The following is a 17,259-nucleotide window of genomic DNA, read 5'->3' on the forward strand; positions in this document are numbered from 1 at the left end:
CAACTGATCAATGATTCTTTCTCATCACTGATGTTTCTATCTCTCCCTCCCTCTCCCAATCTGAAATCAATACAAATATATTTTTTCAAAATGTTTAAAGGAAAGGTACAGTAAGTAGTATGGGTAAAGATGAGGAATAAATTAGCGAACTGAAACATCAGATTGAAGAACTCCCTCAAAAAATAACAGGAAACCACAAAAAAAAAATTTAAGAAATATGGAAATCTTAAGCATAAGGGCTAACATCTAAAACACAGTAAACCCAAAAAAGAGAAATAAAAATGTAAAATGCAAAAGAAATTTTCCTGGATTAAAAAAATGATAAAAGGAAAAAAATGATAAAAGATCTCATTAAAAGAATAGAAATGAGAGTGCAAAAAGGTCCACATGTATTGTGGAACTCTTATATGTGGCATAGCAGATGAGCAGGAAAAGGAGAGACTATTCAATACGAAGCTGGAAAAAGTGGTTAGATTGGGGGGGGGGGGGGGGTGTCAAAAATTATACTGAATCCCTACCCCATATCAAACAAAAAATTGGATTCAAGATGAATCAAGGACTTACATCTTAAAAGCAAAATTTTAAAATTAAGAATATCTGCTCAACAAAGAACACTTTAAGAAAAAAGAAAACAAGTTTCATACTGGGACACAGACTATACACATAATCAATAAGGGTAGCATCAAGAATAAAGAACTCCTACAAATAAGAAAACAACAAACTACTTAATAAAAACTTAAGCAAAAGACATAAAAAACTGTTTCCCAAAATAACAAACACATATGACTGGTAAATTTAGTAAGAAATTACAATTTCACTAGTGATCAAGGAATTCAAATCAAGACCATTATTTTTCCATTCAAATGGCAAAACAGCCAAGTGTTAGGACAGAAATCAAATGTATCTCTGGACCTCTTAGATATTGCTGGTAAGGGTATAAATTGGTACAGACAATTTGGAAAACAATCAGGCATTATGTTTTAAAAGTAAAAGTTCCCATATACTCTATAACCCAGTAATCTCATACTTAAGTATATCCCAAGAGAATATACTTTAAAATACACACCAGGCCATTACTGGTGTTGCTCAATGACTGGAGTATTGGCCCAAAGACTGAAGGGTCTCGGTTCGGTTCTCGGTCAAGGGCACATACCGGTACGTGTTGCAGGTTAGACCCCCTGCAATCATAGGGGTGGCTACCAATCCACGTGCCTCTCACACCAATGTTCCTCTCCCTCTCTCTCTCTCCCTCCCTCTCCTCTCTTCTCTCTCCTCCCTCCTTCCATCCCTCCCTCCCTCCCTTCTGCCTTCTACTCTCTCTAAAAAGCAATGGAAAAAAATATCCTCAGTGAGAATTAAAAGGGAAAAGAAAAAAAGGTAAAATAAACAACAGGAGATATATATAAGAATATGTATGGAAATATCAGGAGAAACACTTTGCAAAATTTGAGTGTCTAACCATTATGCTGTATACCTGAAATTAATGCAAAACAATACTTATGTAAACTGTAATTGAAAAAAAGTATTTAACTAAAAATATACAGAGCAGCACTAATTGTAATAGGAAAAAAAAAAATTGAAAACAACCCAAATGTCCAAGACCATAAAATCTAAAAATTTTAGTATGCTCTTACAATGTAATTTCCACAGCAATCAAAATGGAAAAAAAAAAAAAATTAGTCTCATGCAAAAATATGGATGACTCTTAGGAATATAGACTGGAATAAAAAAGTTCCAAAACATGGCATAGGCATGAAATTGTATAAAATCACATATATACTTTTGATAAATAAATGTAGATAGAACCAAAAAAAAAAAAAAATTTTTTTTTTGGGGGGGGGCGCTTTTAAAAGTTTATTCACTTCAAAACCTTTAGCAGAGACAGGGTTCTGTTCTGGGGTGGCCTTGACCTCCAGAGCAGCTCTGATGTTACCCCTTCCCCAGACAGAAGCCTGGCCGCTTCCTCCCACTGAAGTGATGCAGGCTGGAGGCCAAGGCCAGAATGTGCTCACTCCAGATGGGAAGATTTGGGCCATTCCAACAGAGGATCAAAGTTTGGGGCTCCAGCTTCCCCTGGTAAGGGGGTCTTTGGGGGATGGGGAAGCAAGCAGCCGCTTCTCCATCTGGCTGCAGGGAGCCAAAAAAAAAATTTTAAGGCTTATGAATTACAAGGATCAGGATAAGGTTACCTCTAGTACAGGGAGGTAAGGAAATAAAATAAGGGGGATCATCTAACTATAAATGATCCTCAATGTTTGTTTCCAGTTTGAGTGGTATATTCACATATGTTTGTCATACTTTAAAAACAAAACACAAACCAGCCTATATAATAAAAGCCTAATATGCTAAGTGTCCCTTTGTCTGGTCAGCCATCCACCCAATCAAAACGTAATATGCTAATATATGCTATGGCCTCTCAACTGCTTCTACGTGCACTGACCACCAGGGGGTAGACATTCAACACAGGAGCTGCTCCTTGGTGGTCATTGCACTTCCTCTACAAAGAAATTCTTTAAGTTTTTTTCAAATATATATATTTTTTTATTTCAGAGAAGAAGGGAGAGGGAGAGAGAGATATCAATGATGAGAGAGAATCATTGATCACTGCCATCTGCATGCCCCTACTGGGGATCAAGCCCACAACTCCAGCATGTGCCCTTGGCTGGAATTGAACCGGGGACTCTTTGGTCCACAGGCCAATGCTCTATCTACTGAGCCAAACTGGCTAGGGCTCCTTTAAAATTTTTACACTAAAAATATTCCTCTAAATCCATATTCAGTTTCTAGTAACCACACATTAACATGAGTGATCCATGTAACTACAACCTAACCTGTTATCTTAAAAGATGTTTCTCATATTACTTGTTCAATCTGAAGACAAAATGAACATTCTCTTAGTATGTATATAGCATTGGTTACTTACCGATCGAAAGCTTCTCCACAAAAACAAGAAAACAGCAAAAAATCCAACAGTCACTGCACATACCAGCAATTCCCATGGAAAACCATAAGGATTAGAACCTTTTCTCATATCTTCAGGCAATGCTGCCACAACCTTCAAGACAAGAAAATTAACTACCATTACGACAACTCACAAAATCTGTGACTCCAACTCTGAGTTTTATAACACCAGTTTACTGGACAATAATTTACATGAATATCTTGGAAGGCTCACTGCAGAGGAGAACCATCTGCTAATCTGTATTCTATTGAAATGGGAAACTTCCTGCAAAAGGTTATGGGCTACCACCTCTGATGGAGAGAGGAAGGTGGTCTTTCCCCAGCCAATCAGGTAAGAAGTGGGGAGGGCCTCTACCTACTTCAGACATTCTCTCTACACACACGGACTTTGTTAAATGCAGATATGGGCACTAAAATAGTGCCTAGCACCTAGAAATATGCCAGGTCCTAAAAATGAGGCAGAGTCCAGGAGCCAAGAGAAAGGCATACTGATTGTGTGAGATGAATTATCTAGCTTATTCTCTATGGTTTCTTCTTTTTCTGCATACAAACATTTAGTAAAGGCTTACTTAAATGTTTCTATCTTGCTTCAGCTACATTGTGAGGAATTAGGCTTAGCCTAAAGGGCTAAAAAGCGTAGTGACTCTCCAGCACTCTTACCTGGAACCTAATTAGGTCTCCAGCAAGCATCCTTGCACGTCACTCCCCGAGGCCACCTTACATTTCCGGTAAGACAGCCCCATCCAGTTCCCTGCACACACCATACTGTTTCATGCCTTCTCTGCTTGAACTATCCCCTCAGCCTTTCCTACAGACTCAAAAAGACATAGTCTCGCCCACCCCTCAATTTCCCTGCACTTTCTGTATATCCTTCAGTAAGCACTTCATCAGTTTCTACTTGGTCCTTTTTGTTGTCTTGGCTCCCTTGACAGCTGATGCCAAGTGGCCAAATTATGTCACAGTCCATTTAGAACCCCCATAGAACTACCATGTGTCTGTATATGAATACCATGGCAACTGCACTTTTTATTTACATAACGAGAAGCAAATAATCATAGCTGCCCCGTTATTTCAAAGGGCTTTTTAAATGTCTAGTGCAAATGGGTGTGTTTTTTAAAACACGGTCACACAAATGTCACTAAACACCTCTACAAAGACATATCTCTCTCTCTCTCTCTCTCTCTCTCTCTCTCTCTCTATATATATATATATATATATATATATATATATATATATATACACTCAGAAAAAATATCCCTGCAACCTGATTATAAGCTGAACCTAATCATTTTAAAACACTTGGAGGTTATTATCTCCAGATTTTACAGTAAACACGACCTTTTACAAGAACAAGACAACAGACAGAAGAACAATCTCACTTATGGCAAAGCATCTCAAAAGAGCGTCTTTAACAGAAAATGTAGAATTAGCATCCCAACTCCCTGTCCAGGCTTAGGCATCCTTTCGGGATCACGAGAAGTTTCGTCACTAAAAGGAACTCATCTCAGAGGATCGGCCAAGTTTCTCAGAGTCGGGGGAACTACGTGTCCCTGAGTCCCGTTCAACACAAACAGCACGACAGAAAGCTTCATTCCTTAGGCTCGGGAAACTCCACACACCGCGGTCACGTCCCGCTCAGCCAGCGCTCTCTGGCCGTCCCCGCCTCCGGGTCCCGTCCGCCTCACACCCAGCCCCGCAGCCCGCGGCCCCGGCTCCGGGCGGACACGGGCTCCGGGACCCCCACCGCGGCGCTCAGACCCGGCGCCCAAGTCCGCCGCTTCCTCCCCGGCGGCTTCCGCACCCCGGGCCCGGGAGCCCCGACCTCTCTGGGCTTACCCAGCGCAGCTTCTCCAGGACCGGCCCCCAGGACGGCCGAGCGGCAGCCCCGGGCGGCTCCATGGCCACGGGGCCGCCGCGCACTCCGCCGCCGCCGCTGGGCCCGGCGGAACCCAAGCCAGCCGCGAGCCCGCCGCGCTCCGTCCACAACCCAGACCCGCACCGGGCAACCGGGTCAGACCACTGCGGAGCCGGCTGCGGGGGGGCGCTGGGGCGAGCGGCCCCGCGGGCCCCCAGTGTCCGCGCTGCCCACGGGGAAGCTCAGGCCACCGCGGGACGCTGGGCGTCCAGGTGACTCGCAACTCCACGCCCGTCCGGCGGGAGCCTGCCACTTGCCCTCTCCTCGCCGCCTCCCCCCCCCCCCCGCGGTTTGGTTTGGGCCAGGCCGCCGAGGGGGGCGGGTGGGGGCGGGACGCAGTAAAAGTCCCGCCTTCTTCGCGCGAGGTTGGTAGACGTGTCCTGGGAGCTGGCTCTTAAAGGGGCCGGCTCTCTACCTGGCAGAGCCGCCCACCTTTGGCAGTCCAGGGGGCTGAGGAAATGGCCACCGGCCTCCGGCTCTGCGCGGCGGTGTGAGCCGCTCCGCCCAGAGGCCCGGGGCCTTGGCCCAGGACCTGTCCCCAGCGCCCGGCCCCCTCCATCCCCGGGAGGCCCCTCAGCGCTGCGCGCCCCCCTCGCAGCCCCGCGAGCGCCTCCTGTCGGCGCCCCGCGGGAGCCCTGGCGGCGCCGTACCCCGGGGGGCCCCGCGGATCCCGGAAAGCCGGCCGCCGCCTCCATCGCAGCTGGAAAATGAGCTGCGGACCCGCGCCGGGGCGTCCTGCCAACCTCGTCCGGACTTCCGACTTCGGGCCGAAGACGTCTCGGGCCACCTGTTGTCGGGACAAAGTTTAACCTCTCGCAGGCCCGGGAGCCTCGATCGGGCTCCTGTGCCCGGCGCGGGGCTCGGGGCTCGGGGGGGCGCTCACTGTTACCTGAGTCGCCTGAGGCCTCACGGGGCGGAATTGCCCTGAACTTCATAAACTCCCAGGTGCCTGCCCAAACGCCAAATCACACCCGCAGGCACCTTGCCTGGTCCAGTGCTGTTCTCCCCCAGAAGGGAAGCTAAAAGTAGCACCCTGCCCTCTAAATTTAGGGCCCTATTTTTAGGTCTGTAGGATAAAGTAAGGGGGCTGGACCTGTTCGTGGGAGATGGTTTTAGCTGACAAAGGTGCAGAGAATAACGCATCTATGAGTCGCCCTTGTCAGCATAATAATCCTCACCAAATGCAGCTTTCCAATTCAAGTCCTCAAGTGAAGCAACTCAAAAAGGAAGATACTTCTCAAAGAAATCACCCAAGAGAACTCTATAGTTAAAATGTTAAATCCATAGGGAATTTCCCTAATGTAAACTGGCAGCAACAGAACTACTGTGCCAAAAAAAGAATTAAAAGGGGGCCCAGGTTCACAGCAAATGATTTTCAGGACCAAAATGAGGCCTTGTTTTTTGGAACTCAACGCTCTCTTGTATGCCACATCAGCCTAAGGAATTTCAGGAACTATCAGTATCAGGGAGTAGCAGAAATTACTTAATGCTCCCTTTTAAAAGCAGTACACACCCTTTATAGGTATTGGACAGCGTTGTGTTGAAATTATATGAACAGCTTATTATGTTCAAAAAAGAAACATAACCAAAATTTTACCTTTAATATTTACAAGGATCTTAGAACAATTACTCGGTAAAAATGATTTAAAAGAAAAAACTCAGTTTCACCTTGCCCATAGCAAAATCAAAGTAAAACTCACAAACTCAGTGTCAGATTCAAACCTAGTTTCCATATACTTAATAGCCATATAGAAACTTACCTCTTCCTCCAGGTCTTTCAAGTCCATTTTAAAAACTCATGTTACAATATCCTAACCTGTAAACAAAGCTTTGCTACGCACCCCATATCCTTGAGAAAGATTTCAGGTTCTAATACATCCTGCAACTCTTCTGTTTCAACACTGACTGTGATCTGTTTTGACACTTGTGGGTATAGGGGTGCTAAAGGTGGAGTTGTGACTACCAACCCATAATTCAGTTTCATGGACATCACTGCTGATTAAATATCATACTTACAAATTTTCATGCATATTATTACCCTCTTAAAATCTACAATTGCAAAAAGAATTTGGTAACTGATAAACATTAAATTGCATGATTTATTCTATAGTCTGTTCATATAGAGTTCATAATTTTTGCCAGGTAAAAAATATTCGGAGATAGTTGTTAAGTAGTCATGGGATTTGGATGTCTTTAATAGACCTACTTTGGCCGTGGCCAGGTGGCTCCGTTGATTGGAGCATCTTGGACACCAAAAGGTTATGGGTTCAATCTGGTCAAGGTATACACAGGAGGCAACCAATCGATATCTCAATCTCTCTCTCTCTCTCTCTCTCTCTCTCTCTCTCTCTCTCTCTCTCTCTCTCTCTCTCTCTCTCCTTTCCTCACTCTCTAAGAATCAATAAAAATATATTCTCTTGTGAGGATTAAAAATAATATTAACCAAGAACACTGGAAATGTGCTAGTCAGAAAACCTTGTCCACAATCTAGAAACTGATTTCCCTTTTGAAGGGCCTATTTACAAAGGTTTAAGTTCTAGTTAGTTCCATTTAATTAAACAGGCACTGTCATAGTCTATAAGATCTAGTCCTTTGGAAGATCAAACATTTATTTTCCTTCTCTGAACTGTTATGTAAGAGTTGCTCTCAGAACATATTGAATCAGGAATTACCTGTTTAACAAGAGCCAGGAAATTTCCATTGTTTATTCCACACATAAATTAAATATTCTAGTTAATAATAAATATAAATGTTAGAATTCAAAGAGCTTCCTCAATTATAAAATAAAGTAGATAAAAAGTGGTATTAATTTCTATTAAGCAATTCAAAGGATGATGTGTGTTCAAAATTTGATATCAGCAGCAAATAGAAAAAAATTACCTGAAACATTTATATAAGAAGAAAAGCAGCCGAAACCAGTTTGGCTCAATGGATAGAGCGTCGGCTTGGGGACTGAAGGGACCCGGGTTCAATTCCGGCCAAGGGCATGTACCTTGGTTGTGGGCATATCCCCAGTAGGGGGTGTGCAAGAGGCAGCTGTTCGATGACTATCATCAATGTTTCTGGCTCTCTCTCTCCCTTCCTCTCTGTACAAAATCAATAAAATATATTAAAAAAAAAAAAGAAGAAGAAGAAGAAAAGCAAAGACTCTCACCTACATTTAACTGAAAATTTCTTCAAATTTTCCATTTGCTGTAGCTATTCAAAACTATAATCTGGGTGCTTAATAAATGCACTAAGATTGTTAAAATTTTAGATCTAGCAGGAACTTTTCAGAAATTTAGTCCATACATATGAACTTAAAGCCCTATGGAGGTCAAATAGTTGAAGTAAAGGTAGGGAAATGAAGAATGCATGTCTATTCAATGCAAACACTTTTCAGCTTGAGCTTATTGTCATATGAAAATAGGAGACTATATATTATACTCTTAGGCTTTTTAAGAGAATCCAGAAATCCAAATTTTTATGTCAATTCACCTATTAAATGTTGGCAACTGGTTCATAATTTTTAAACAATGTGCAAGCTAGTTTTGACAGCTTCTGAAATAGTTTTAAGGCCAGTACTCCCCCAGAGAATAAGTGACTTCCCAAGGTCACAAGATAATTAACATTTAAATTCAATATTTTCATGTCTAAAAAATTTCAGCCAACATAGTTCAAGTAAAATGTGACTGACACCAAAACAAGTTTAGCTCAGTGGATAGAGTGTCAGCCTGTGGACTGAAAGGTCCTGGGTTCGATTCCGGTCAAGGGTATGTACCTTGGTTGCGGGCACATCCCCAGTAGAGGGTGTGCAAGAGGCAGCTGATTGATGATTCTCTCTCATTCGTGTTTCTAACTCTCTATCCCTCTCTCTTCCTGTCTGTAAAAAATCAATTTAAAAATATATTTAAAAAAATAAAATGTGGTTGACTATGTTTACTGAATCTACAAAAATAAGCATACTTAGCATAGCCTTTATAAATAAGCACTTTATATGAATATTGTGTACTGATTAATAAATTATTTCATGAATTTAGAAACTTCACTGGTATTATTTGTGAGGGAGGGGGATAACAGGTGAGGGATATGTCAGTTCTCCTATGCTGAAGTAGTTTTCTAAGTAAAGTTTTTAATCGACAACTTCATGACCAAATCATATAGAATAAATTCATCATTTCTCTGCACTTATTCAACTGTCTGAAATCTAGCAAAGAAATTAAGTATGAGAAAGCCTCTGAAAGCAAAACTATATATGACGTTAAGCCCAGTTTTCACAAAGACTCTTATCACAGTCAGTGGTACTACCTACCATCTACTTGGTCATCTTCACTAGAAACCTGGTAAGTTATCTCTTCTCCATTTTCTTCTTGCTACATTCCGTCAATCATTAAAACCAATTAATTATATCTATAAAAGATATAACTGTCCTTCCAATCATTTAAATAACCTCCATCAGCCAAAACCAGGTTAGCTCAATGGATAGAGCATTGGACTGCAGACTGAAAGGTTCCAGGTTCGATTCTGGTCAAGGGCATGTACCTTGGTTGCGGGCACATCCCCAGTAGGGAGTGTGCAAGAGGCAGCTGATTGATGATTCTCTCTCATTGATGTTTCTAACTCTCTATCCCTCTCTCCCTCTCTGTAAAAAATCAATAAAATATATATTTTTTTAATTAATTTTAAAAAAAAAATAACCACTATCAGCTGTTAGGCCAAAGATTTAACAAGGTGGCTAGAGCCCAGCCAGCATGGCTCAGTGGTTGAGCGTCGACCTATGAAGAAGGAGGTCACAGTTTAATTCCTGGTCAGGGCATAAGCCCAGCTGTGTGCTAGTTCCCCAGTGCAGGGAATACAGGAGGCATCTGATCAGTGATTCTCTCTCATCATTGACGTTTCTATCTCTCCTTCTCCCTCTTATGACGTCAATAAAAATAATAATAAATAAACCATGTGGCTAGTGGCCCAAACCCAACTTACAGAAGGTGTCTCACCTTCATGATGTTGTGTTTTTTTTATTCTGAATATTTGGCAGTATTAGAAATTGGGAAATTTCACACCAAAACTCAGGTAGGTAGCAACCACATGCTTAGAAGACAATGACACTCTAACCACTGAGAAACCTAGCCAGGGGAACGCAAAACATTTTTTAATTAATCCCTGTATGTATACATCTTCAAATATGCCATGATCTCTCCAACTTCTGTACTTTTTAAAAATTTCTTGCTAATATTTATTTAGGATTTTTGCATCTCTGACCATATTGTTTCTTTTCTTCTTTTTTATAAACTTTATTTTTATTGTTGACACTATTACAGATGTCCCCTTTTCTCCCTTCTCCCCACCTTTGCCCACCCCCATCCAGCCTCTGACCATCACCACACTATGATCTGTGTCTATGGGTCATGCATATATGTGGCTACCTACTTCACATTCTTTCATCCAGTCCCTCCCCTTTCGGGCTGTTCCATGTATCCATGCCTCTGGTTCTGTTTTACTTGCTAGTTTATTTTGTTCAGTAGATTCCACATATAAGTGAGATCATGTGGTATTTATCTTCCTCTGACTGGCTTATTTCACTTAGCCTAATACTCTCCAGTTCCCTCCAGGCTGTCTCAAAGAGTAAGAGAGCCTTCTTTTTTACAGCTGCAAAGTATCCATTGTGTTTATATACCACATCTTGGTTATCCACTCATCTACTGAGGGGCACTTGGGCTGTTTCCAGACATTGGCTATCCTACCTAATAAAAGGGTAATATGCAAATTAACCATCACTCCATCACAAAGATGGCAGTGCCCATAGCCACAAGATGGCACTTCCCAGTCCTCTGAGCCCCGCTGGAGTTCCCCAGTCCGGGCATTGGGGGGGGGGGGGGGGGGGGGGGAGTGGAGAGGCACCGCTGAGAGCCGACAGCATGAGCAGCATGGCAGAATGCTTGCTCTGTCGCCCCGACAATGAGGCAAGTGTTCTGCACCTGGCCACAGATGGGCCTCTGGGCTGCGGAGAGCCCTGGGCAGCGGGCGTGGAGCGGCCAGGCCCCACAGAGAGCTACTGGAGCACGGATTCATGTGCAGGGCTACTAGTTGTAAATAATGCTGCTATGAACAAATATGCTTTCGGATTGATGTTTTGGATTCTTCTGATATACATTCCCAGAAATAATTTTCTGAGGAAACTTCCACAGTGGCTGCCTCAGTCTGTATTCTCACCAACAGTGCATTAAAGTTCCCTTTTCTCCACATTCATGCCAGCACTTGTTGTTCGTGATACCTCATTGTACTTTTAATTTGCATCTCTCTGATGATTAGTGACCTTGAGCATTTTTTCGTGTCTATTGGCCTTCTGTATGTCCTCTTTGAAGAAGTGTCCAGGACCTTTGCCCGTTTTTTAATTAGTATTGTTTGTTCTATTTTGTTTGTGTATAAGTTCTTTATATATTTTAGAAATATCGGATCTATCATTAGTGAATATGTTCTCCCGTACAGTGGGCTCTCTTCACTTTGTTGCTAATTTCTTTTGCTGGGCAGAAGCTTGATGTAGTCCCATTTGTTTATCGTTTCCTGAGTTCCCTTGCCCTAGGAGACATATCTGTAAAAACATTGCTGCAAGAGATGTCTGAGATCTTACTTCCTTTGTTTTCTTCTAAGATTTTTATGGTTTAATGATTTACATTTAAGTCTTTTATCCATTTTTAGTTTATTCTAGTGTATGGTGAAAATTGGTGGTATGGTTTTATTTTTTACATGTACCTTTCCAATTTTCCCAATACCATTTTTTAAAGACTGTCTTTACTCCACTGTATGCTCTGGCATCCTTTATCAAATAGTAATTGACCATAAATTTAGGGTGTCCCAAAAATGTATACATACATTTTGAATAATTATAAAATCAGTGTTTATTACGATACATTTCATTTTCAAAATTGAGCTATCAGATATTACAGTGTGTACACATCTTGAGGGGACACCCTGTAGGTGAGTTGATTTCTGGGCTCTCTGTTCTGTTCCATTGATCTATATGCCTGTTCTTATTCTACTACCAGGCTGTTTTGATTACAGAGGACTTGGAGTATAGTTTGATATCTGGTATTGTGTTACCTCCAACTTTGTTCTTCTTTCTCAAGAACTTATGGCTATTCAAGGTCATATTTAATTCCATATAAATTTTTAGAATATTTTTTCTAGATCTGTAAAATATGCCATTGGTATTTTAATAGGAATTGCATTGACTCTATAATTGCTTTGGGTAGTAGGGACATTTTAATTATGTTAATTCTTCCAATCCATGAACACGATTAATGCTTCCACTTATTTGTATCTTTCTTGATTTCTTTCTTCAATGTCCTATAGTTTTCCAAGTACATGTCTTTTACTTCCTTGGTTGCATTTATTTCTAGGTACCTTATATTTTGATTGTTGCAGTAGCAAATGGGGTCCTGGCCATTGTAGCTCAGTTGGTCGACCATTGTCCCTTCCATGCTCTGAAAGGTTGCCAGTTTCTTTTCTGGTTATGGGTTCAGTCCCACAGTAGAGAGCCTGCAGGAGGCAGCTGATAGGTGTCTCGCTCTTACATTGATATTTCTCTCCCTCTTCCTTCTTCTCTCTCTAAAAATCAATTTTAAAATACGTTTTTTGAAGATAGTAAATGAGATAATTTTCTCAGTTTCTCTTTCTGGTAGTTCAATGTTAATGTACTATCATTATAATGAAAATGCCACTGATTTCTGAATACGTATGTGGAATCTAATGAACAAAATAAACTAACAAACAAAACGGAAACAGATTAATAGATACAGAGAACAGACTGATAGCTCTCAGAGGAGAGATTGAAGGTTTGGATAAAAAATAATGAAGGGAACAAGCAAAAATTTTAAAACCTCATAGACATAGAGATCAGTATAATGATTATCAGAGGGAGGGGGGTGGGGCAAGGTAATCAAGGGTAACGGGGTAAAGGTAATAGAATGAGATTTGATTTGGGGTGGTGAACACACAATATAACATATAGATGATGTAAAATTGTACACCTGAAACCTATATAATTTCATTAATCAATGTCACCACAATAAATTCAATTAAAAAATAAATAAAACACAACCCCATCAACTTTCCTAAAAAAAAAAAAAAAAAAGGAAAAGGAAAAGAAATCCTGAACAATATCCACGCAACATAACATTCATGTTAGGATAAATCCTACCTGTAACACTTTATGGAAAGAGAAATGTTATATAGTGTTTATATAGGGAAGATTCACTCAAACCTAATTTCAGCTGCTCCTCTATTCAGCAAAATTGGTAAAATTATTGCAAAAGATTTAAAAGGTCAACTTACCTTTTCTGTAAGAATTGCAATTGGTGAAAATGCCAAATTCATGAAATGATAAACATCAATTTGAAATAAAAATTTCAGAATGTGATCCCCGGAAGCATCTTCTGTGGATTTAAAAAATAAGTAAATAAGTAAACACTTTATATGATGTAAAAAAAGTTACTTTTTTTCTATGTGATGTAACTTTTAAATCTAATTTCTACCTTAACTGCTGCATTTAAAAACAACAACAACAGCTTGTCTCTTACCTTTTTGAGCAATGTAAAGTTGGGAAGACAAAGAGTAATCGGTTGGAAACATCTGACTGACTGACAGGGCACTTTCCACAGAGATTTCCTCCCGAGTAGGCCCTCCAGTATCTAGTGATGTTTTTTATTTTTCATCATTATTTTTAGATGATGGAGTTTTGAGGTGTAAATCTTTGTGAATTCTCATAGGTAATTCTATTTTAGAGATCATATCTGCAAATAAATGAGGTTTTTTTTTCTGTTTCAAAACTTGCTTTGTTTGGGGCTTCCCTTTTGTTTTCTAGGACCTTTGTGATCATTGTGATATTTCATTATGGAAAAAATTCACTGAAACATAAACTGTAGCCTGAGGTATTAGTCCCTATCAAACACTTACTGGCTTATACAACACAGATCTCTTAAATATGTAGAGATCTGCCCTAGCTGGTTTGGATAGAGCATTGGCCCAAGGACTGAAGGGTCCCAGGTTCAATTCTGGTCAAGGGCATATACCTCATTTGCAGGTGGGATCCCTGGCCCTGGTTGGGGCATGTGTGGGAGGCAACTAATCTATGTGTCTCTCTCACATCAATGTCTCTCTCTCTCTCTCTCTCTCTCTCTCTCTCTCTCTCTTTCTGCCCCTGCCACTCCCTTCCACTCTCTCTAAAAATCAATGGAAGAAAGGTTGGGGAGGTGAGATGAGATAAATCAAAGGACTTATATACTTACATCCATAACCCATGAACATGGTCAATAGGATAGTGAAGCCCTGGGGCTGGGAGGAGGGGGTAAAGGGTGGAGAAATAAATAAATAAATAATAATAATAATAATAATAATAATAATAATAATAATAAATGCTCGGGTGAGGATTAATAATAAAAAATTATTTTTAGAGATCAGAAGTCCTACAATCAAGGTGTTTCGGGGCTGTGTTCCTTCTGGAAGCTCTAGAGGAGAATCTTTCCCCCCCCCTCCCCTTTTCTACGCAAAGGAGGCTATTCTCATCCCTTTACTACTTTCTAGAAGCTGCTCTAATTGGGTATTTTTTCTATCTTGTCTTCTAGCTCACTGATGCGGTCCTCTGCTTCTTCTAGTCTGCTCTTGATGCTTTCTATTGCGTTCTTCATAGTAGCTATGTCATTTTTCATTTCTTCTTGAGTCATCTTCATTTCCTCTTGGTTCTTCTTCATTTCTTCTTGGGTCTTACTCATATTTTCAAATTTGTCTTCCATTCTTTTTAGCCATCTTATGATCATTACTCTGAATTCATTCTCTGGTAGGTTGCTTGCCCCTAACTCGTTTACTTCCTTTTCTTGTGATGCTGCTTTTCTTTCATTTGTGGGCTGTTTCTTTGTCTCCCCATGGTCTCTCTTTTCAGGATGTCTGGTTATGTAGATCTCTCTCTCCTTTCTGTGGAATCCACATGTCTGCACTGGTCGGGGCCCCCACAGTTGTGGTTTTTTCAGATCTCAGGTAAGATCCCCAGTTGCAGCACTGATGTGGTTGTGAGAGGCAGCATGTACAAGTGTTTACCTGGCTGCCATCTTCCAGGAAGTCCCTATTCCTGTAAAAGCCACTCCTGCATCTCGCTCCAGTCCTCAGTCAGCTGTGGGAGGCCTCTTGCAGAAAGCAGCATGTCCTCAGATGTTATCTCCCTGTGGGTTCCCAGTGCACAGGCCCAGCTGTGTGGCCTGGAGCCTTTGGTCTTTGAACAAAGGGGACATGCGGAAGCGGCAGGATGTTGGCAGCCGCCACACGCCAGGATCGTCCCGCCCCTTGAAAGCCAGCAGTGCAGCATCTTCTAATCTTTCAATCTGATCCCTGCCTTCCTCCTATAAGAAACCTTCTCAAGCAAACAGGAGAAAACTGTAGTTCCCAGAGAGAGGGAAAGACAGAGAGAAACACTGATATGAGACAAACCCTGACGTGCAACAAACACATTGATTGGTTGCCTCCTGCATGAGCCCTGACCAAGGCCTGGGCCAGGGAGGAGCCTGCAACCTATGCAATGTAGCTACAGGCCCTTAGCCAGAGTCAAACGCGGGACCCTTCCGTCCATAGGCTGATGCTCTATCCACTGAGCCAAATTGCCTGGAGCAAGATGAGGACATCTTTAAAGGACCATTATTCAGCCTAACACCATGGTCGGCAAACTGCTGCTCGAGAGCCACATGCGGCTCTTTGGCCCCTTGAGTGTGGGTCTTCCACAAAATACCACGGCCTGAGTGAGTCTATTTGAAGAAGTGGCGTTAGAAGAAGTTTAAGTTTAAAAAATTTGGCTCTCTGCAGGGACCGGTTTGGCTCAGTGGCTAGAGCATCGGCAGGCAGACTGAAAGGCCCCGGGTTCGATTCCGAGCAAGGGCATGTACCTTGGTTTAGGGCACATCCCCAGTAGGGGGTGTGCAGGAGGCAGCTGATCAATGATTCTCTCTCATCAATGTTTCTGGCTCTCTATCCCTCTCTCTTCCTCTTTGTGAAAAGTCAATAAAATATATATTTTTTAAAAATTTGGCTCTCAAAAGAAATTTCAATCGTTGTGCTGTGTGATATTTGGCTCTGTTGACTAATGAGTTTACTGAACACTGGCCTACCACATAGCTTTTCCCTTATTCCTTGACCAATGATGATTTTTTTAAACTTTACATATCTAGCCGAGACTGGTTTGGCTCATTGGATAGAGTGTCGGCTTGGGGACTGAAGGGACCCGGGTTTGATTCCAGTCAAGGGCATGTACTTTGGTTGTGGGCATATCCCCAGTAGGGGGTGTGCAGGAGGCAGCTGATCAATGACTCTCTCTCATCGATGTTTCTAACTCTCTATCTCTTTCCCTTCCTCTCTGTACAAAATCAATAAAATATATTTTTTAAAAATAATAATAAATAAATAAATAAATAAATAAATAAATAAACTTTACATATCTATTCTCCACATTGCCTTTTTGTTCTAAAAACTAATAAAAAAAGAAAAGACAACTAACATAACTATCAACAACTCTATTGTACTATGCAATATAAACTTATAACTCAGAATAAAAATGGATTTTTATAGGATTTTTAGGATTTCATTCTTCTTAGATACCTTTATTATGCAAGAAGATGTAATATTTAGATGCCATTGCAAAAATATATATATATCCCCACCATTCAAGAAAATAGGTGAGAGGAGAATCCAAGATGGCTGCTGGGGTAGGCAACTAGCCGCAGCCGCACACAACAATTTCAACAAAATACAACTAAAATATAAAATGGACATTACCCAGAACTACAGGAAAGTCGACTGACTGGAAATTCTACAACAAGAAGCAAGGAGAAAACCAGAAGGAAGTGTGGAGGAGCTGTAAAAGCCCAAGGTACGGAGACACACGGCGCGTGCGGAGAGGACAGAGCCGGAGAGGAGGGAGGCCGAGTGCCTGGCTGGCGGTCCCAAGCGGGAAGGAGAGAAAAGCTCCGACTGTGCTGGGCCCAGCTCCAACTGCTCTGAACCCCAATTCTAGGCCAGACCCTGGGGACCCAGACTCATCCATAGGGAGCCGGGCTGTAAGGCAGAACCCCGGGGAAGTGGCGAAAGGAAATCCCGGAGGCGCGCATACTGTGCGCAGAGAAGGACCGGCCAGCTGTGCCGTGGGATTGCCCTGACGAGAAGGAGACAGGGGCTCCTGACTGCTCTGAACGCCACCTCCAATCCCACTACCAACTGAACTGAACCCCAATACCGGACTCATTGGGGGAGAGCATAGACAGTTTGGCAGCAGGCGAAAATCGAGGGCACCTTTCTCTCAGAGGCGCTCGCAACAAGTACTAAAGGACCTTGAGTCTCAGGAGTCGCATAGGGCGGGGCTGACGGAAGCC

General features: G+C 42.0%; 1 protein-coding gene across 1 annotated transcript in view; it reads right to left on the minus strand.

Annotated features, from left to right (window-relative positions):
- MIA2 (MIA SH3 domain ER export factor 2) overlaps nucleotides 1-17,259 on the minus strand; it is a 99,983-nt gene that overhangs the window by 54,593 nt on the left and 28,131 nt on the right. The window contains 3 exon segments of the mRNA XM_045587696.1: nucleotides 2,924-3,055; nucleotides 13,187-13,287; nucleotides 13,432-13,644. Coding sequence (XP_045443652.1) covers nucleotides 2,924-3,055; nucleotides 13,187-13,287; nucleotides 13,432-13,644 — 446 coding nt within the window.

Source organism: Pipistrellus kuhlii, unplaced genomic scaffold, assembly GCF_014108245.1.
Source record: "Pipistrellus kuhlii isolate mPipKuh1 unplaced genomic scaffold, mPipKuh1.p scaffold_m20_p_1, whole genome shotgun sequence".
NCBI classification, from domain to species: Eukaryota; Metazoa; Chordata; class Mammalia; order Chiroptera; family Vespertilionidae; genus Pipistrellus; species Pipistrellus kuhlii.